At 38.2% G+C, this 21,603-nt stretch overlaps 1 protein-coding gene across 1 annotated transcript in view; it reads left to right on the top strand.

Annotated features, from left to right (window-relative positions):
• Nucleotides 1-21,603, top strand: part of LOC139730340 (CREB-binding protein-like) — a 143,791-nt gene that overhangs the window by 86,126 nt on the left and 36,062 nt on the right. Inside the window, exon 13 of the mRNA XM_071641208.1 lies at nucleotides 10,479-10,644. Within this exon, the coding sequence (XP_071497309.1) occupies nucleotides 10,479-10,644 (166 nt within the window). The remainder of the gene's footprint in view (nucleotides 1-10,478; nucleotides 10,645-21,603) is intronic.

Below are 21,603 nucleotides of genomic sequence, written 5' to 3'. Positions count from 1 at the left end.
CAAATTTGATGTAAACCAGTGTGGTTTAATCTTCAGACTTTTATGTGGGGTTTTCATAATAAAACCAAAATTGAATGAAATTGAATTGAATTGAATATAAATTTCAGATGTGCAAAACACATCTTTCAGCAACACTAAAGCAATGTGTTTCCATGATGGTACATTAAAGGGGCATAGTCCCGGTAGTGTAGATGGCGCTATTGATGATACTGCCGAAGATTACCGAAGTAGAGCTGTCATCAAGAGTAAAGTGCGTAGGTGTTGCTAAGTAACGTTGCCTTTGTTGTCTTCTCTGCGCATCGCGCAGTCTGTAGTAATGCCAGGGTGTGTGCATATGTGCTTGTTATTATGACATCACAAAAGAAGTTTGCTAAAGCTGTCATCCCCCTCAGCCGAATCATGAGCCGAACTGTGATCGGACCACTGACTACAGTGAATCGGACTTCTTCGGACTTGGGAAAGTGGGCCAAAGCGTAAGCGCCAAAAGAAGTCGATAGCGTAGGTCTCTATAGGAAACTTGCGCCGTGCGCCCGCGTACGCATTTGACTAAAACACGGGGACCATGCACCTTTAAGTATTAAAACAGCATTTTTTTCCCTTCAAAAGGCATACAAAAATATTGTGGATTGAGCTAACTCCCTCAATTTCTGGGCATATGGCTTGACATTTGGCACATGTAACTGGTATAGTACTTAGATGTACAAACTTTATCTGTCGTCATTGTTGAACAATCTGTTGCCATGGTAACAACATATTTTGTATGAAAATCATACGAATACATGTATAGTGTGGATTTTGCTACCTCCCTCAGTTTTTGAACATTTGACTTGAAATAAGGCATATGTGACCACTATGATACTAAGTTGTAAAAACTTTGTAATCTTTTACATGTATCATCGTCAAACAGAGTGTTACCATGGTAACAATATCTTAACCCTAGTACTGCGGGGGGGGGGGGGGGGGGGGGGGCATTATGGCCCTCCTATTGAAATTTTGTTGGTGCTTCCTAACACCTTAATATTTCGAAGCGAAATTCCATGACTTGTTTTCTATTGTCCTTCCCGTGCATTTTGATATGAAATTTATGGTAATCGGACCTACGGTATGGTATGGGTGTCAGATGTCACTGAAATTTCGCTATTTCTTTATATAACTGTATATTAACCTATGAATAAAATCAGACACTTTTCCAAATTATGTAAATACTTTATAGAAAGTATCAAAACTTTCTCAAATAGTGTAAAACAAATACTACACACACTCTCTCACACACACACACACACACACACACACCCACACACAGCCAAAAACAGGTTGAAAAATCAAAGAAATGCATAAGGAAATTAAAAACAATAAATACATGAAAAATAAAAATCACAACCTATCATTTTCTAACAGGAATTGATAAGGAAGTTATAATTAGACATTTGTACTAAAAAAATGCTATTCCTAAAGCTTCATTCAGTGAGAAATAACCAAAGCTATGATTTGTCGCATAAATAAGCATACATTTGTAAGTTAATTCATATAAAATAAAAGAAGTAGACTTTCTTAAATTCAGCCATACAGCTTTGTAGACTATTTGATCCTCTACACTCATGCAAAATTGTGCGGTGATCGGGCAATCCACAACCGAGATCTTGGGGGGGGGGGGGCATAATGGCCACCCTCAATAATAACAAGACTAAAAAGATACCCTGAGAGTATTAGGGTTGAAATAAAAATCACACAAAAATAATGTGGATTGGGCTAACTCACTCAGTTTTTGAGCAATTGACATGAGATTTGGCACATATGACCACTGTCATTTTAAGATGTGCTAAACAATTTGATACATGTGACTGCTGTACTGTGTAGATGTGCTCTTAATCTTTCCTCAATGATGAACAATGTGTTGCCATGGTAACCATTTGTTTAAATGAAAAATTATATAAATTACCAGTAGATTTTGCTCACTAGTTTTTGAACATTTGTATTGAGATTTGGCACATGTGATTAATTTTAGATGAGCAAAACACATCTTTGATTAATGTTGAACAATGCATTGCTGTAATAACAACATATTTTTATGCTTCCGCCGCAAAGTGTTGCTGGAGGCGTAATGTTTTCGGGTTGTCTGTCTGTGTCTGCCGTATATGACCAGTGGAAATAATTCCCTCTGAGAGAAAAGCATGTTAAATATTGAAACCTGTAGATTGCAGTCACCTGTCTATAAAGGCCACTTTTTTGTCTTCCTTGGGTGACTGCTGTAGACAAGTCTGACTGTATAATCTGTATAGCTTTCTATACTTACAATGATGTGCTCTCTTATCTTAACCGTGTGCAATAAGCATTTACAGCTATATGCACAAAATGGGCATGAAAAATCAGACATGCCTCGCTGCACACAAAGCGTGAGCACAACACATTTATTAAACCTTACATCATAATTTCATACAATTGTTATTGGTTGGTTCCTTATAATACAACATTTTATACTGGCCTAAGAAAGAAAAGTCATTTGTGGGAGAGGATAGGGATGACCTAATTTGCATTAAGAAGTTTCTAGGAAGAAATTTGAAAATACCAATTTTGTCTTTCGTAGGCACTTCCTGACTTTCTGACTGAGGAAAATATTTAGGAAAAAACTTAGGAAGATTTTCAGTAAACCACCCCTGGTCTACTCCCACTTCATCTCAATGCACATGGTCTAATCCTGTTTCAGCTACAACATCTAATGACCATTTAGTCCAATTGCCACTTAGCCTCATTACCAGTTTGTCTACTATGCCCATTTCATCTAATACCCATGGTATATTAGATGATATGGGAAAAAATCCAAGTAGATAAAATTGCAATTAGACCATCTGGTCATTAGACGAAACGATAATAAACCAAACTGGGCATTAGACCAAGTGAGGATTAGACCAAATGGCCATTAGACAATTGGTAGCAGACCAAATTAGTTCAATAGCCATAGTAGTGCTAGACGAACTGAGAAGTAGACCATCTGATAGCAGACCAAGTGGCAATAAACCAGGGATTCATGGGTGGCTTGATTCATTTGCTGTCCACTGGGGTATGAGCACATTAAGAAACCACCAATAGCACTGGTCAGCGAATATGTGCATTGAAGCACACACTCATACACGAAGTAATGATCGACTCCCAGCCAAGATTCTTGGCTCTGTGTGTACTTTCATAGAGATCAATAAAGCTGTACGCAGTTTGTTACAGGGATTCTCAAATATACACAGTATCTGAGCCGGGCCAGCCTTCTGTGTCTTTAAAAAATTGATGTCACATGTGAACATTTGGCCCAATTTATCTTAACAGAACTGCAGCTTGATGAGAAGGGGAATATACAGTAAAGAGACATGTAAAAACTTTGCTCATAGGGTACAGTGACCAGATGTAGGTCTGTAGGTGTCATAAAATTCATCTTTAGTGTTGAGGCCGTGGTAGGAGTGTATAAATATTCACACATGCAGGCACATCGGCGACAAACATGTCAGCCCGACTCTCACATACAGACTCTTCACCTTTTTTTTTTACTCATACAAAAATAACCAAAAATCAATATTACCTTTTAAACCTAATAAAATTTATTGCCAGAACGTCTGGTGATCGAACCAGGTTGTTTATATACAATGTAGAGAACACTGATTCACGCCTATAAGAGAGTGTGCCTCCTTTGATTTTTTCACATTCAACATACAAATAATAACGGCAGTTATTATGACGGTGGCTGGCCAAGTGATGGCGCACCTGCAATCGGATAATAAATTATGCTAATAATAACACACGTTTCTATGTATACTGAGTAAATTTCACTGCGCAGTTTCTATTAGCTTCGTGAGCCATGTGCTGTGTGTCTCGAAACATATAACCTGTATAATTATATAATTTACTAATAACACAGAGTTTAATTTACCCTAACTTTACGTAAACCGCATCATTAAAAACAGGATTCATCCTAACTTCACTTAAATCACATCAATGACAACAGGATAATAAGCAAATAATCAAAGTTAGTGAAGGTGATGGGACAAACTATCACTTCCGAGGCAATCTGGATGTAGCTATCTTTCCGAAGCGCAGCTGAGGAAAGATAGCGTACACATTCAGATCACCGAGGAAGTGATAGTTTGTCTCATCGCCTGAAACTAAAAGTTGATTATTTGCTTTATATTCCACATCTAGGGTCCTAGAAATTCCCATTTTATTCCACATCTGAAACCATTTTAGTTAGCTGTCTTCAGGTATCCTTAGGGCTTTGGGCTACGTAGTTTACTTTAGATGTGTGCACGTACTTATGACAAAACAATGAATTTGCTGCGCGCACCAGCACCGAAGTGAAAGTGTGTTGCACTGTGGACTATCAAGTGACCTAGTTAAGTGATAGTCCCAAGTGCAACGCACTTTTATTTTGCGCGTACTCATCTCGCATTAGGACTGTATGGACTGAAGAGATCAGCAAAACAAAAGGGACTATCAACATAGAGTGTAACAAACTTTTCTGTAGGTGATGTGATGGGCAAAACTACGCTTTATCACGTGATCAGCTCTTGACCAATCCTATCGCAAGATTCTTAGTATGTGGAATATAACAGTAATTAACTACGTGACCTGGACCAACAGCATATATCAGCATATATCACAAATTATAATGAAACGGTTAAACCTTGTTCGCAGGGGTGACGAATGGTAGTGCTGTGTGTGATTGCGAAAGGGCGTGTCCACACTTGTAGTTAATTCGCTAACACTGCGTCGTGGGGAGAACTGGAGTCGGACGCCGCTAAGGGGATTTGCTTGGTCGCTTCATCTGCGGCATTATGGCGTTTCCACGACTAGGCGGCGTGAAGTGCTGGCGAGGTCGCGAACGACGTGGCTGAGGCCTGGGGCGCTGTAGCAGTCATATCGGGGCTGGTCCTGGCCAATGAGATAAGGGCGCCCGGTGTCCTTGCGGCGGCCGGAGCGTAGCTGGTGCTGGTCGGCGCCGGGGTCAAGGGCGTTGGCATGGCGGTGTTGACCGGTATTGACCGGCCAAAGTCAGTGGTGTAGTGGCACTGGCTGGGAACGAGCCGAGGTCGGCGGCGCGTCTGCACTCACTGATGTCCGGGCCGGGGGGCAGCAGCGTAGCAGCACCAGGCGGCTCGCAGATCTGGCCGTCGAGGTAGCTGTGCTGGTATATGTTGTTTCCTCGTGTATAAACAATGTTCAGTGCCAGTTGTAGCATCCCAATTTGATGCTTCCCTTTTATTTCTTAGAGGGAACTGGTGTCGAGCGAAATTGTATCTGTCGCAATTTTTGTAGAAAGTTCCTTCGCGGGACACTGCTGAGCTGAGCTGAGAGTTTGTTTCCACTGGTGTGTGCCCCCGAACATCCGTGGAGATGTCAACCGCTCAACTGCTGTGATAGTGTCTGCGCTTAATCATTTCGGAGAACGTAAAATATCCTAGGCCAGCGAGTTTAGATTTAGCAGGCTGACAAGAACGCCCTTCAAGATAGCCACTCCAATTGGTCATTACTGGTCATGTGTATTCAAATGTACTTTAAACACACTGTACATAAATAACCTGTCGTGAATATGCCGGTTTATTTACATTTGGCCTAAAATTGTCCGCGACCAGGTCATTGACTAGCTAACAGCTGGTAGCGTAGTGTAAAATAAACAAACAAGAGACATCTGTCTGCGTCTTGTGTGCCTGAGATTGTGGCAATATATGAAGTTGACAAAAGAAAGGGAAGGCAAAAACACTGCACATCTGTTCAGCTACCACAAATATAATTTGCACAGTTTGTATGTATATGGGTGAGAATTTTGAACGATGTACAATTGCAAATTTTCGCACCTTATGACACTCTTTCCCTCAGAACACATCAGGATGATCTAAGAAACCAGTTTCTTTCAAGTCATCTCAAAGCCTGGTAAATTTCCTTTCAGGAAATGTATGGGTTGGTTTACTGTTGACTGATATTTTGCATTTTACAAGGACTTAAAGCGCAAAAATATGGTAAAAATGCTATTTTCACAATATGATTTTTGTTTTTGAAACCAATGATGTGCCATATTAAGGTACGTGGCATATATCATCTGACCGTGTTTTGGATCTGACATATCACGGGTATGTACCACAAAATTGTAAGAACTCTATGAGCATGTATAAAATTACAGAGAACAATTCAAATATCAAGGTCCTAAACAGACGAACATCCGTGATGCTTCTATGTCTATCGCTGCTGCAAATTCTACTTTGTTGTCCAAACTGTAATGTATACGAAAATTTGGTGTTCCACCTAATGTACATATCCTGCAAAAAATTGTACGTCTGCTGGCTGTACATGAAACATAACATTCTTTTATGCAAGATTACACTCAGTTTTTGTCACGGACGTGCATCCGCTATTTACTAATAAAGATCAAATCCCATTGAACGCTATTGGCGATATTGTTCTGTGTCGTAATCAACTAAGATCTAGCCATATGGCAATATGTATGTTTTGAGTTTTTGTCCATCCTTTTTCAAATTCGAACCAAAATTACATATTTAGACGAACCTCTGAGAAAAAAAAGAACGTCCGGGATGAGTAAAACTTTATCGAGTGGGGCACCATCTTCCTTTGATGGCACAGGCACATTTTTCCTCTGGCTCTCTAGCCGAGGAGCTGCATGCCATGTTTGGAGTGAACTGGGGCTCGTCTGCAGTTTTTGGACCATATGATTCACCGAAAACCGAACAAATTTTGAATATTTTCTCTGAAAATCCACCTCCTACATCCTCTGTGAAAAATACATATGTTTAAAGGGTGCCAAATTTCTAATAATTTGCATTGAAAATACCTTTTCAAAATTTTGAAAGAGTTATGAAGGCTACTTGCTCTCTGTCGTTTAGTTATCCGTTCTGGAACATGACCCTAGTGGTAGAACGAACATCCATGACAATTTCAGCAAACGTCCGTGACGTAAGCAATCCAACGGATAGGGATAACTCGTCTTGAAAATGTCCTTTATTTTGTAAAACTTTCAGCTCAAATAAAGAAAAGGAAAGTTTTGCAAAGTAAGCAATGAGCTTAGAGCAGTAGATTCAGAATTTTTAAGGCGGTATGTAATCATGATGAACAAACAACTCAAAATTTGCTTGCAATTTTACCCTTGTATTCCCTCTAGTTATGTAAATACAGCTAAACTCTGAAAACCAGGTTATAGGAATCTGGAATTTTGCGTAATCTGTAATTTCTGTGCATTTAAATTTCTCTCTGATGAGGTTTCGGAGACGATTTGCATTGTAATAGGTTCTGAAAATTTCGCTCACGGACGTTCGGCCTGAGAAAGGAAATCTGTGATAATTACAAATATATCACTGTACAATGAGTTAATGTAACTTGAAATATTACTGAATCACTGAGTCTCTCATACCCAAAAGTGAATAACGTTCAGCATTCAATTTTCCTGTAATAACAAAAGGAAAACGTTTTGCTTACAGATGTTCGTTGGTAGAATAAGTCCATGAATTGCATAGTAGGAGATGGAGGAACAGTGCCACTTTTTAGTGACAGATGCTCCCCGTGTATATCTTTTGAGTATTTTTTGAAAGGTAGCTGACATCTCAAATAGAACACATCTATTCTTGGTCTCCATCACGGACGTTCGTTGTAATTGTCATATATTCTGTGCCTTTATACATTCTAATGTTTCTTTTCAAAACGATTTTTCTTTCATTCCCTAAGTAACCTGAACATGCTGCGACCAAAAAGAAAAAAAAAAGTCTGAATAGTGCTACGAAGTCACATTCAGAATATATTGAAACGAAAAGGATGAAATGACGGAAGAAGTCTATAATGGGCATGTGGCAAGAAGAAACGTAAAAGTTTCAAAAGAACGTGGAAGCAGTTGAATGAAAATGAGAAGAAACTGAGGAAGGGTTGAGCTCCAACACATAGAGAAAAGAATTGCCAGAGCACTCCCGTTATACCGAGTTCCTCTGGAGGGGCTGTTTTTGTTCGTTTTTTATTCATCAAATATGTTGTCATTAGTGAACAAAAATAATGTAGTATTATTGTCTGATGAAAACATGCAACTCCTCCATTTATCATGACATGGTGTTTTTACACTCATCAATGAAAAGCAATGTTAATTTGCAATTCTGCCTCATATATCTTTTTTTTTTTCCTAAGTTTACTGTTAAGAGACGGAGAGATCGTTTGTGCTTTTGTGCTTACTTTGAAAACACATTTCAAAAAAGTGATGGATTTAGTAATATGCTTGAGGTCGCACTTTGATATGTTCGCTCTTGCAAAGATTCGTTACTCCGAATGTCCATTATTCACTGGATTCAGCATTTCAGAGGTTTGTTATTCCGAAAATGGGGAAAAAAAAAGGTTCATAATTAATTTATGAGGTTCCTCATTAAAAATGTTCTTATTCCGAAAGTTTGTTAATCCGAAAATTCAATATTAAGGTTCAATATTCTTAAGGTCCGTTATTCAAAATGTGGAATATGGGCCTGATATTTGTTTAGGTGCAAACGATATCATGCGGTTTCTAAATCTGGAGGCTTTTGTTGTTAACTTGTGTCTCCATATTTGGATTATGAACCTTATTTCATGTTTCAATTAACACACAAACATTTCAATTAGCCTTCGGAGATTCCTATCATTTTTTACTGAATAAAAAAGCTTCATGATTGTACGATCATGATCAATTTCGGATTGACAAACCGTATGAATAATGAGCCTCCGAAATTACATGCTACAAAATGTTCGTTATAACAAACCATGTTGTATAATGTCGAAGTCACAAACATCCATCTGAGTTATATGGACTTAGTGTATTTTGTTATGACGAAACTTCGGAGTAAAGAACCTTATATCATTTCTGACTCATATATAATAACTAAAATTCTCCTGGGTAACAGTGTGTAACACAAGCGGCAAACGCAGATGGATTTTTCTCTTATACACACTGAAACGTGAAGCGTTTGCCCTCCGCAGCTAAACTTTGTATTTTGATACACGGAGCACATTTCTTTTGGGTTTCTTTGTCAATTCTTTGTCATATCCACCTGTGACCATGTTCGTTAGGACCTGAATCTTTACTTCGTGATTACGAAATTTTGATAAGTATATTCGTTCTCAAGGTTATGCACTTTATTGCGATATGGGAGCGTTAAATTTTTAAAATCAGTCAGCTCTCAAAGTGAAGTTCTTCCATTTGTTTTTTCATATGGACTTGAGTTAATAACCGATTTTCAGTTAAGACATCTAAAGTTATTACAAAAAGTTTTGTCAAAAACATCATCCAAGTTATTTGGTTAATGGTAATGAAAGCAATGAGTGTGGAAAATAGTTGTTGTTTTTTTTTTATTTTCAGAGGTTACTGATGGCCTGCTTACAACCGACAAGACATGACATTACATTTTTTAAAAATTCATTTGCTGTTTTAACCTGAAGTGTAAATTTACACATGTTAGTCGTTTTAATTACAGTGTTCACTGATTTGCTTGATGGAACATTCTAGCGACTAGGCGTAATGTTTCATCAGATGGAGTACATCAGTGAGACTTAACGTACATTTGTACGTTCATCTACGAGAGATGGAAAAAGTGTTGTTTTTTTGTTCCTGAACATGAAAAGATAAACAAGCTTTTATAATTGAAAATTGGTACTAATTATTCATGATTTTGCAGAGGAGTTTGTTCTTGACTTGAAATCGCTGTTTGTTGTGAATAGAATGCGTTTCCAATGCCAGAGAACTGCATTGTTCAATATCTTCTTTGTTCCGAACGTCCGTGAGCTATATGCAAATCTCCGTGATGAAAACTATACTGTGTTATGGGGGTTATAGAGACTGCCTAGATCAGATACATCTTAAAAAAGCATCTTATTATTTGGGAGTAAGGATTAAAGTATGGGATAGTGAAATAAGAGGTCGAAATATTGTGTATTTGTAAAATGCGCGTAAATTGGAGAAAGTGTTTAGCGAAAGAGTAATATTTCAACAGAAATAACGAATTTGGTTAAATCATCAGTTGTCTACCATTAAGTACAGCTTAAGAATACAAACTTAATATTCTGCCAACACAAACATATATCTCTTAAGATATTTTGTTACGATTCTGAACTGAATCAGATGGTTGAAAGCTATGTTAAATGGTATTCAAATGTATGTCTCACGGACGTTTGCTGCTCTGGACATGGTAAACTTCCGCGGTTAATAAAAACTTGGTCCTCAGGGAAAATCCCAGTATAATTGGGTTGATATTAAAGCTTGAATTATACTTTTTCAGGTAAGATGAATGATTCAGAGTAATTCCTACTTTTGAAATTTGGCGTTGTTTTGGCTCAATTGTACATCGTTCAAAATTCTGACATATATATGTATATATATATATATATATCCTTCATAGGAAATATTGTTATACTTGTGTTATCAGTTGGAGATTTCTGCAGGATTATGATGTAGTAAACCTGCTCTCCATCTCTCTTCTTGAATGTAGATACGAGTTTGCTCACATCTGGGCGTGTCCACCCAGTAAAGGCGACGACTATATCTTCCACTGTCACCCACCGGAGCAGAAGATCCCTAAGCAAAAGAGACTGCAGGACTGGTACAAGAAGATGCTTGACAAGGCATTGGCTGATGGTGTCATTGTAATCTACCACGTAAGTGTTGCAATTCCTCCATCTCCATCTTGTTCTTGTGTGTGTACAATTGAAACCTATCCGATATAATGAAAGTTATGGGAAGTCATATTGCAAATTCAATTATAGTTTGTATTTTGATAAGGATCTGTGCAGGGAATGAATAAAGAAACAAAAAGTATTTAATTACAGTGGTTGACGGTATTTGATACTAAATCTTCTTTCTGGGATTTTTTATGCCTCCACCACGAAGTGGTGCCGGAGGCATTATGTTTTCGGGTTGTCCATCCTTCCGTCCGTTTGTCTGTCCTGTCCGTCCGTCCGTAATGAATTTTGTGGACAGCGTAACTAAGAAACCTTTTTTAGGTATCCTAATGAAACTTGGCATGTACAGTGTATGTGTATTAGGGGGTGAAGTTGTGCCTGTCAGCTTTTGGGTGCACATGCTGAAGGTCAAAGGTCAAAAGGTCATGGTCAAATGCTTAAGATTTCACTACTTCCCCCTTATCTATACAGTGCTTGAAAATATTTTATTGAAACTTGGTGTATACATGTATTACCGAATTAAGATTCTCTGGTGAAAGTTTGGGGTCATGAGGTCAAAGGTCAAAAGTCAAGTAAAAATGTTAAAATTTCACTTTTTTTTCCATATCTTGGAAATCGTTCAAGTATATATGCATGTACTGACTGGCAGAGATTATCAAGGGTATTTGGGGTTCATGGGTCAAAGGTTAAGGGCATCACTTCAAAATGTTACAATTTCCCTCATATTTATGCAATGCCAGCAGGATTATTTTTTCTTTTAAAACTTGGTGTATGCCTGTATAACCCAATAGAGATTTTGTCTGAAGTTTTTTTTTTTTTTTTTCTGCCAAAAAAGGTCAAAGGTCAAAGATCAAGTTACTTTTTCCTCCATATCTTGGAAGTGGCTCAAGTTATCTTGAAACCTAGTACATATTTATGCATGTTCTGCCTGACGGTGATTCTCTTGTGAATTTTAGGGTCAAAGGCCAGATGAAAATGGTAACAATTTACTATTCAATACAGAAATTGCACTTTTTCTTCATCACCTTGAAATTTACTAAATAAATGCATAAACTTATGAAAGGGTCAAAGTCAAGTAAAAGTCCTTAAATCCCCAAATACATGCTCTCCTATTCATCCAATTAAACCTAGGTAAAGGAAGGTGAACATTCAACACATTTCTGACAAACATGTCATTTTGATATTTTGCCAATTTTGTGAAAATGTAATCACACATTGTCCACATGTACTATAGACCTATTAAGAGAATCATGCATTATGGCGGAGGCATACCAGTTGCCATAGCGACATTTCCAGTTAATTCTCGGTAATGATTATTGTGAAGAAGAGGCATATTTGACAGCAGTTGATTTTGAAAAGGCGTTTAATTCAGTTTTGCACAAATATTTATTTAAGGCATTGGAATTATTTGGGTTTAGTGAGTCGTTTTGTTCCTGGGTAAAAATTATGTGTAACGGAATTAGTAGTTGTGTTATGAACAGAGGCGTTTTGACAGGTTGTTTTGATATAAAGCGAGGGATGAGGCAATACGACCCATTATCACCATATTTGTTTGTGTTGGTAATGGAAATTTTGGCACAGGCGGTGAGAAGGGATGATGGGATTAGAGGATTTCAGTTTGATAATTTTGAGGTTCGGCAAGTTTTATATGCTGATGACATGACTTTATTTATTAGTCATAGGTCATGAATTATCAGAATACATTACATTTTTATGAATTTTTATGAATTAAATGGTCTGAAGGTAAATATTAATAAAAACAAACTAAAGGTAATTAGGATAGGGAAGAAAAAGGGAGGATCTGAAAGGTTACCCATGGGCAATGTTGTAACTGAAATAAGGATTTTAGGAGTGTATTTTGCATTGGATATTAACCCTATTTCCACCGCCCCCCCGACATTTCACGTGATTATTCCGCAACGCGTGATGCTCTCGCTGCGATATTTTATGACTTTTTTCTTTCAAGTATCGCACAACTTTTGAGACCAAATTTGTCGCTCCCGGGCATACTGTTTTGAAGCCACGCCCCTTTGAAAAAAATTTGTCGACCCAAAAATTGCTCAGAAATGTGATTTTGTGTACAAATCCAATGTAAATTGTGTTTTTGCAATTGATTCATATAAAAATAAATATTTTTACTTTCAATGGCTGATAATGATGAATTTTAGCCTGATTATGCTTTAAAAAGTTTCTATGACAAATTTTGATGCAAAAAAACAAAAACAAAAATAAAAAAACGAAGAAATAAATAAGAAATTCAATAAACAATAAAATACATAAGAAATGATTATGAAGCCGAATTTTTACTTCAATATTATTGTTGAGGTTATTGAAAAGAATATATTTACCAAAAATTAGAAGTCTTGGAGCTTTATTTTTTTATTTATAAACAATTGTTGTTTGCATAAATTAGCATAAATTAATTAATATAAAATACATAAATTGAAATGTGAAAAATTTAACTATACAGTCTTGTAGATTACATTGGCCTCTACCTTAGTGCAAATTTTCATGAGGCTCTCGTGATCCACGACCGAGATCTGAAGGGGGGCCAAAAAAGTGTCACTGCCGGCAACCAGGGACAGCCTGGTGGAAGTGTCGCTGCCTGGAAAGCAGTAGATGACAGGTTCGAGTCCCACTGGTTCCTTTTTTCAGACATGTTTCTTAATTTACAGATCAGCAGTTGCGATCTGAACAAATTTTATTTGTAAAGGGAGACAAAGTGAAGAAACTCGCACCTGGACCTTCACCCCTCTGAATAATATCTTTCTTTCTTTCATTTTATATGCCTTGTCAGCCTTGGACTACTTAACATAACAATGTCGGAATTTCGGAGCTTGGGTATTTGTTCCATGTTCATTATGTCCCTGCCGGCAACCAGGGACAGCCTGGTGGTAGTGTCGCTGCCCGGAAAGCAGTAGATGACAGGTTTGAGTCACAGGTTACTTTTTTCCTACATGTTTGTTAATTTACAGATCAGCAGTTGCAATCCGAACAAATTTAATTTGTAGAGGGAGACAAAGTGAAGAAACTCGCACCTATGTTTCTTCATCAGTAGAGGTTACAAAGTGGGTAGTGGCAGATATCAATAAGATTTGTTTTGAATTTATATGGAATGGTAAAGATCGAATTAAAAGGGTTACATGTTATCAGGTTTATAGTGAGGGCGGCCTCAGAATGACAAATGTTGAAATGTCAAAGAATTATGTGGTTGAAGAGATTGTTATATGGTGAGAAGCTTATGGGATGGAAACTTTATTTTATTACATTTTTAGGACTGTTGGAGGAAGATTCATATTTTTGTGTATTATGATATAAGATCATTAAAGCTTAAAGTACCATTGTTTTATTTACAAATTTTGAGGGCATGGTAAGTGTGAGACAGCAAAGTCTACCTCCTTCTTTCCAGTATAAGTTTGTTATGTACATGTACCTCAGTTGGGTTAGGTTCTTAGACAGTCCCACATCTCATTAACTTGTATTCTATTTCTGTCCCACCATTCTCATTCCTTTCCCATCCATGTTATTCCTTCCCCATTCATGTTTACAGTTATCACCTCAGCTTGTTGTCACATCTGATCCTTTTGTTTATCATTCCATGTCTGCAGTTCTCACCCCAGCTTCTAGCCACAGTCATCCAGTGTGTTTTCATTGGTTGTCTTCATGAATAGGGTTCCTTCATTTTAGTTGGTCTCTTCCATTTCTGCTACTCCTATTGGTCCTCTTAGTTCATTTAAATATGTAAATACAGTTTATGCAGATCATGTTCATGATGTTGAGTTTTGCTGAGGGCAGGTCAGCCTGAAAATAAAGCAGTGTGCTCCTCAGGACTTGAAGCGTGCAGGCCTCATGTTTACAGTCTGTGTCCCTAACCCTGTAGCTATCTTACAACTGGTGGCAGCGGTGGGATAGCTAAGTAATACAGGTGGGATCAAGCAATACTAAGTGGATCAAGCTTTAACAAGTTTGTGTGACCTGCATGAGAATTGTTCACCCTCCTTCACATCTGTTGTTTGAAGTTAGCTGTGTTAATATCTGGTCAATGAGTGGATTCATGTGGTGATATCTGATTGATATATGTGGATTCATTTCAAACTCTGGATTATTAACTGGATTATCATCTTCACAACATGACATCCTTTCGCCTTGAGCTACCCGAAGTGTTTACCGGAGAAGATGGAAAAGACTTCCACCAGTGGGTACGTCGATTTGAAGTAGCAGCACAAGCATTTCCGGATAGCTCAACTAAGCTACACTCCCTTCTTCCAGCAAGACTTGCTGGATCAGCATTTACTGTTTGGGAGAGCATACCTGACTCCGAGAAGAAGGATTTCAAGAAGGTGAAGGATAAACTCTCGCAAGTTTTTGGTCGAACACAATTCTTAGATACTTTCAAGTCCTGTATCACTGCCCGCACTCGCCGACCAGGTGAACCGCTTGAAGTTTTTGCAGCAGCTATAGCGTCAATGGTCGAGGAAGCCTTTCCTGCCTACGACGATGCAGCCAAAGCTGGAGAAAAATTTAGGCGCTTCATTGCAGGGATCGAAAAGACTCTCCAGGTCAAGGTGTGTGAACTAGGAGGCAGCAACTTTGAGGAGGCCCTGAAAATTGCTCTTCGAGTAGAAAGAGCAAGTCAGTCACAACAAGACGTCAGCGTACAAGTAGCAGTGACAAGCCAACCAACCAATGACACAATGCTGGCACAGTCACCAGAAATGCAGCTCATCCTACAAAGGCTGAATGAAATGGAGCAGAAATTTGAAAGGATGAACTTGAAATTAGAAACTGCTTCCAAGTCAAATATCCATCCTAGATCGAAGCCTGGATCTCCACAACGTCATAACAGTCGGGAAGAGAGGTTCGATGACAGATATCAGAGACGCCATGATTCCCCATCACCAACCCGTTCTATGTACCGTTCAAGGGAACCAAATCGCTACCAGTCTTCAAGCCCACACAGACGAGAATGGCAACGTCGTCATAGATCGCCAAGTCCTCAGCGTGCCTCACAACATCTCAACAGCCCAGAAGCGAGATTCGATGACAGATATCACCGTCGCCACGACTCTCCTTCACCAACCCGGCATGTGTACCACTCGAGGGAACAAAACCGGTACCAGTCTCCACATCCACACAGCCAAGAATGGAGACGTAATAACAGATCTCCAAGTCCTCAGTATGCTCGACAATATCAACATCTCCATCCCTCCCGTGAAGCCGACTCTCCTAGACATGCTCCCTATCGTCAAGTTCGCTTTGACGATACACCGTCGGAAAACTTCTGGTAGTTGACGAGGAGGGCCACTCATCAACTCCACCTGCCAAGGCCCAAAACCAAATTCCTGTAGACTCAGTTTCTTCATTGAACTCACCCTACATCCCAGTCATCATCGACAATGTCTATGCACTTGCCTTCATAGATACCGGAGCTCACATCTCTCTCTTGAGTGCCGATTTTCTATCATCTATTCCTGCATCACAAAGGAGCCCACTCGAAAAGTCCACGATCATAGCATCCTCCGTCACTGGTGAGCCAGTAGACAACATTGGAACAGTGGTAGCATCAGTACATTTAGGGAACAAGGCAACTCAACACCAATTCTTTGTTGCGAGGAACCTCCCAGAAGAAATGGTCAACATATGATCGTGAACTGTGGGCCATCGTTTCATCAGTTCGCCATTTTCGTCATTTCCTCCGATATCAGCACTTCACAATCCAGACTGATCACAAGCCTCTCCTGGCTCTGACGAAATTTCCCATCCAAGACGATACATCAGGGAGGAGAACTAGGTGGATAGTGGAACTCCATGTGTACACATTCAGCCTGATGCACAAGAAGGGTCAATCACATGGGAACGCTGATGCACTATCTCGACGACCAGGAGACATCCAAGCCACCTCCACACCAACAAGTCAACAGCCAATTAAGTCTATCCTCGCCCAGCCCAAGTGCAGTGCAGTTGAAACCCGTTCACAAAAATCAGCACCAACACCAAGTCACCCGTTGCACAACCATCCATCAGATCTCTCAAAAGTGCAATCACCCCATTCTTACAGTGGTGTAATCCTCAACAGTGATGTCGATGTACAACATGAGCAGCAACTAGACAATGACATCAGAACAGTCATCAAGTTTGTCAACCAAGGCGAGCGACAAAGTGAGCGACAGAATTCTGACCACCAGCCACGGTCAGATGCAGCAGCCCCATCCCGGCAGCAGTCAACGAATTCTGACCACCAGCCATGGTCAAATGCAGCAGCCCCACCCCGGCAGCAGTCATCGAATTCTGACCACCAGCCACGGTCAGATGCAGCAGCCCCATGCCAGCGGCAGCTGAACCAGACCAGCTGTTCCCATGGGTCATCGCCGACTGACCAGCAGCCAATATCATCAGCTGACCAACCCCATCCCCGACATCAACCCAGTCACAGGCCATCATCGATTGACCAACTCCAACTCAGACCACATTATCAACTCCGTTCGTCGTCATCTGCTGAGCAATACCAACCTGGGTCATCACGATAAATTAGCCCATCGGACTCCCAAATTAGTAGCTCGCAACCTGGCAGTCATCAACAACAACAGCAACAGAGTGAACAAGTAAATGACAGTGAACAATTGCCAGAGAACAATCAAAGCAGGCAAGAAATTCACTCTAGATATGGCCGACAAATCAAATTACCATCGAAATTGAAGGACTACAAATTATAGAGACTGAGAAGATACCAACAAGTATTTTAGGCCTTTGGGAAAGACACCCATGTACATGAAAAAAAAAAAAAAGAGAAGAGAGAAAATGTTTTGAGTTTGTGATTGTGATCATAAGCATAAAGTATAGCAAAGTGTTATATATGTTGCTTTGGCAAAAAGGTTAAAGTCATCACACCTGGTATAAATGCATCTGGGTAGTATTTTGTAGTAGTATGAAGAACATTTTTTTGAGAGAAATGTGAACGAATTATACATATTATTTTGTAGAAGACACTTACAATGTAGTTGAATGTGGGATGCAGTATTTGAAACACAGCATTATTAGGTTTTTTTGGGAAAAAAAAAGGGAATTTTATAAGTTCATAAGTGTTCCAAAAAAAAAAAAAAATTGAAAGAGTAAATTTCAACAGACAGGTCAGTTCATAAGTTATTTTTAATTGCATCTAAATGTTAACATCAGTTAGCTTCTCATTATTTGCAATGTTCACTTTTTCAGGAATATCAATTTCTTAGACAATTTTGTTCAAGCATCAAACAATTGTTAAAACCGTTTAGTGTAACCACTATGTTATATTGTCAACAAATTTTTTTCCCTCAATTTTGGAATTAGCTCCCTAATGATATCAGAGAATGTTCATCATTAGATCAGTTTATGTTTTTATGGAAGCTTCATTTGTTTGTAAAGTAATTGTTATTGTTTTGTAAATTGGTTAATGATGTGTTTTAGGTTGATATCATGTAATTTTGTGTTTTGTTTTTGGGTGTTCTTACACACGTATTTGCCTTTTCTCATTTAAAAAAAAAGCGCTTAGAGATTTAAATGTAATTTGCGCTCTACAAAGAGGGTTTATTATTATCATTGTTATTATGTCAACAGTGTTTGTATTTATTATTTTTTAAGTTATACGTTTTTGTGTTTTGAATTGAGTGTGTCATAAATTTTGATAATGATTATTTTGTGTATTCATGTTATAAGGTTTTGGCAACTTCCATCGAGTAAAAAAAAAAAAACATTTTCAGTGTAATGAAGTTGTAGACTTTATTGATGAGTAATTGTTAAAAACAAAGAAAAAAAGAATAAAATAGATAGGAGGTATATAATTTCGAAAAGGTGAATCCTGTTTGAACAAGTTTGAAGATTGTTTATGGGTTTGAGAGAATGGCAAAGGGCAAATGTTGTTAAAATGATAGATTGGTCATATCGAGTATATAGTGTATGTGGATACAGTGTGCACATGTGATATTTAGATACACTGGAAACAGAGTGTATAATTGGGGATAAGGTAATTCATTTAAGTTAAATATTTTAAGTAGTTGTATGCTCGGATATGTGTTCATTTGTTTCAAAGAAAATTTACCATCAATATGACATGTTGTTCAAAAGTGAAAAAAAAAGAGAGAAATTTGTTACAGATAGGCAAATACAGAGGTACAGAGGGTACAGTGTATATGTCAGTATTACAATTTCTTAGTTTATTCCATAGTAGTTTGTACAAACACTTGTATTTTTTTTAATCTTAAGAGAGTACAGCAGAAGGCAGATTTCAGTTTCCAGAACATAAGAAATGGTATGAAATGTAGTTTACCCATAGTTGAGCATTTTTTGCCTGATCACAGTTACATTTGATTGATATTTGCCTTTAAAATTGAGGACAATTTTTTGAAAGGAGAATGTTTATGTGAGACAGCAAAGTCTACCTCCTTCTTTCCAGTATAAGTTTGTTATGTACATGTACCTCAGTTGGGTTAGGTTCTTAGACAGTCCCACATCTCATTAACTTGTATTCTATTTCTGTCCCACCATTCTCATTCCTTTCCCATCCATGTTATTCCTTCCCCATTCATGTTTACAGTTATCACCTCAGCTTGTTGTCACATCTGATCCTTTTGTTTATCATTCCATGTCTGCAGTTCTCACCCCAGCTTCTAGCCACAGTCATCCAGTGTGTTTTCATTGGTTGTCTTCATGAATAGGGTTCCTTCATTTTAGTTGGTCTCTTCCATTTCTGCTACTCCTATTGGTCCTCTTAGTTCATTTAAATATGTAAATATGTAAATACAGTTTATGCAGATCATGTTCATGATGTTGAGTTTTGCTGAGGGCAGGTCAGCCTGAAAATAAAGCAGTGTGCTCCTCAGGACTTGAAGCGTGCAGGCCTCATGTTTACAGTCTGTGTCCCTAACCCTGTAGCTATCTTACAGTAAGAAATGGAGATCTGCAGGAATTTTCAAGAAGGGAAGAATAATCCAATTTATTTTAATAATAAGGTTTGATTGTGTAAAGGGAAAAATGTTTTTTTGTGAAGACTTGCAAAGGAAAAATATTTATCTAGTGAAGCAAATTTTGGAAAAAGATCATACAAGAGCAGCAATATATTTTCATAATTTAGGATTAGATAGTGAAAATATAGTTAGAATTTGGAAAATAGGAGACAGTTGTAAGAAGCCAGAAATTTGAGGGAAAATATGTATGATTTCTATTCTGTTAACAAAGAGGAATATACATTTCGTTGAAAATTTTTGATAATGTAATCTTATGCAAAGATGTCTCATCCAGAAAGGTGTATGAACTCTTCGTTACAGATATACAGCAATCATATACTTTACGAATTAAAGAAGGCCAAAATGATTTCATGTTTTTGAAAAAGGAAATACACACATTTTTTTAAGACCAAGAATGACAATGCTTTTAAAAAAACTCAGGGAATTTCAGTATGAATTATTGCATTGAGTTGTTTTTATGAAGGAAAATGTTTTCGAGTTTTGTTTTGTTGAAAATAATTGGTGTTCTTTTTGTAAGCAAATGGTAGAGACATATAAACATTTATTCTGGGATTGTGTGTATGTTAAGCCTTTGTGGCAGAAAGTGATAGATAGGCGTGAGAAAATATAGAGTGGAAAGATGTTCATGTTGGGGTTGTGGGAATGGACCCCAACATAAAATGTTGTAAAACAATAATTTTTTATTTTGAAATACATTATTTTTCAATCTAGGTCGGAGGATGAAATTCCTAACTGTTGAGGAAATTTTTAAAAAGATAATGGGATATTGGGAAAAAGAAAAAGAAATTGCTTTAAAAAGAAAGAAGTTTGGATTACATTTGTTAAAATGGGAAAATATTTTTGAAACAAGGGCCTTAGCATTTTTTTTTCTGATATACTTATTACTGCTGTAGGCATTATGATGTGTCGTTGGGCTCTCTGCAGGGGGAGGGAGATGGGTAGCGGTTGCTTGTGCTGGCCTTTTGCTTGGATACATGTGCAGAAAGATAAGCAGTGCTTGCAAGCAAAAGTTGGCTTTTGCTGGCGAGTGCAAGCACTCACTTGGTTACTGGGCTTTTGCTTATAGTAATTGCTTGCGTTTTCATTTTCCTAGCTCTGTTAAACGAATTTAAGCTTTTGTTTAATTTGGACCTTTTGCTTTTAAGCATCATGTTCATATTCGTAAAAGAAAGGCCAAAGCTGTGCAGAAGTGGTGTAAACTTATGTTTTTGTTTTGTTTTGTTTTTTGAGATGTATTGGAAACATTTTTGCTTCCACTAGTGGAATATCCAGTGGTTAGCACAAAAAAAAAAATAAATAAATGAAAATGGGATGAGAGATGGGTAGAGTTTATGGCATGAGAGTGTGGAGACCTCTCTCTCCATGTACGACCTGGTAGATATCCAGGCTACCAAGCAGCAGTTGGAGGTTGTAATTGAAATTAGCCAGTGTATATATATTGTGTGTGTGCATTTACGAGTGTTATTTTATAGTTCTTCTGCTTTGTCAGGAAATGCTGCTGCACACACATGCCCTATCTAATACATCATATACATTGTATAACCCATCTTTGTCCTGTGTTTGCACAGGCATGGCGACCCTTTTGTTGAAATCGCAAGAGGTTGCTTGGGCAGGGCAGGCAGTGGGTTAAAGTACAGGGAAGGGTTATGCATACGGATTTTGTCAATTGCTTATGAGCTCGATCTTTTGCTTGACAAGCTTGTGTTTGGGCTTGGAGTGGTTGCTTGCGGGCGGATGCTGCTTTTTATGCTAATGGCCCATTATGTTTTATGTAATATTTGCACGCTATATTGGGTTTTAAGGGGCTTCATGAGGAAGGAAGGCGGTATCAGTGTGGATGTGGATATGTGTGTGTGGGGGTGTATGTGTGCTTTGGGTTTTAGGTGAATTGGGGGGTTGGTGGGACTGGGATTTGATTTGAAGTGGAGCATAGTTATAA

This window comes from Diadema antillarum, unplaced genomic scaffold (genome assembly GCF_040938485.1).
Source record: "Diadema antillarum isolate AM-2024a unplaced genomic scaffold, OU_Dant_1.0 seq00000301_RagTag, whole genome shotgun sequence".
In the NCBI taxonomy this organism is placed as follows: Eukaryota; Metazoa; Echinodermata; class Echinoidea; order Diadematoida; family Diadematidae; genus Diadema; species Diadema antillarum.
This window is presented reverse-complemented; position numbering and strand designations above follow the sequence as displayed.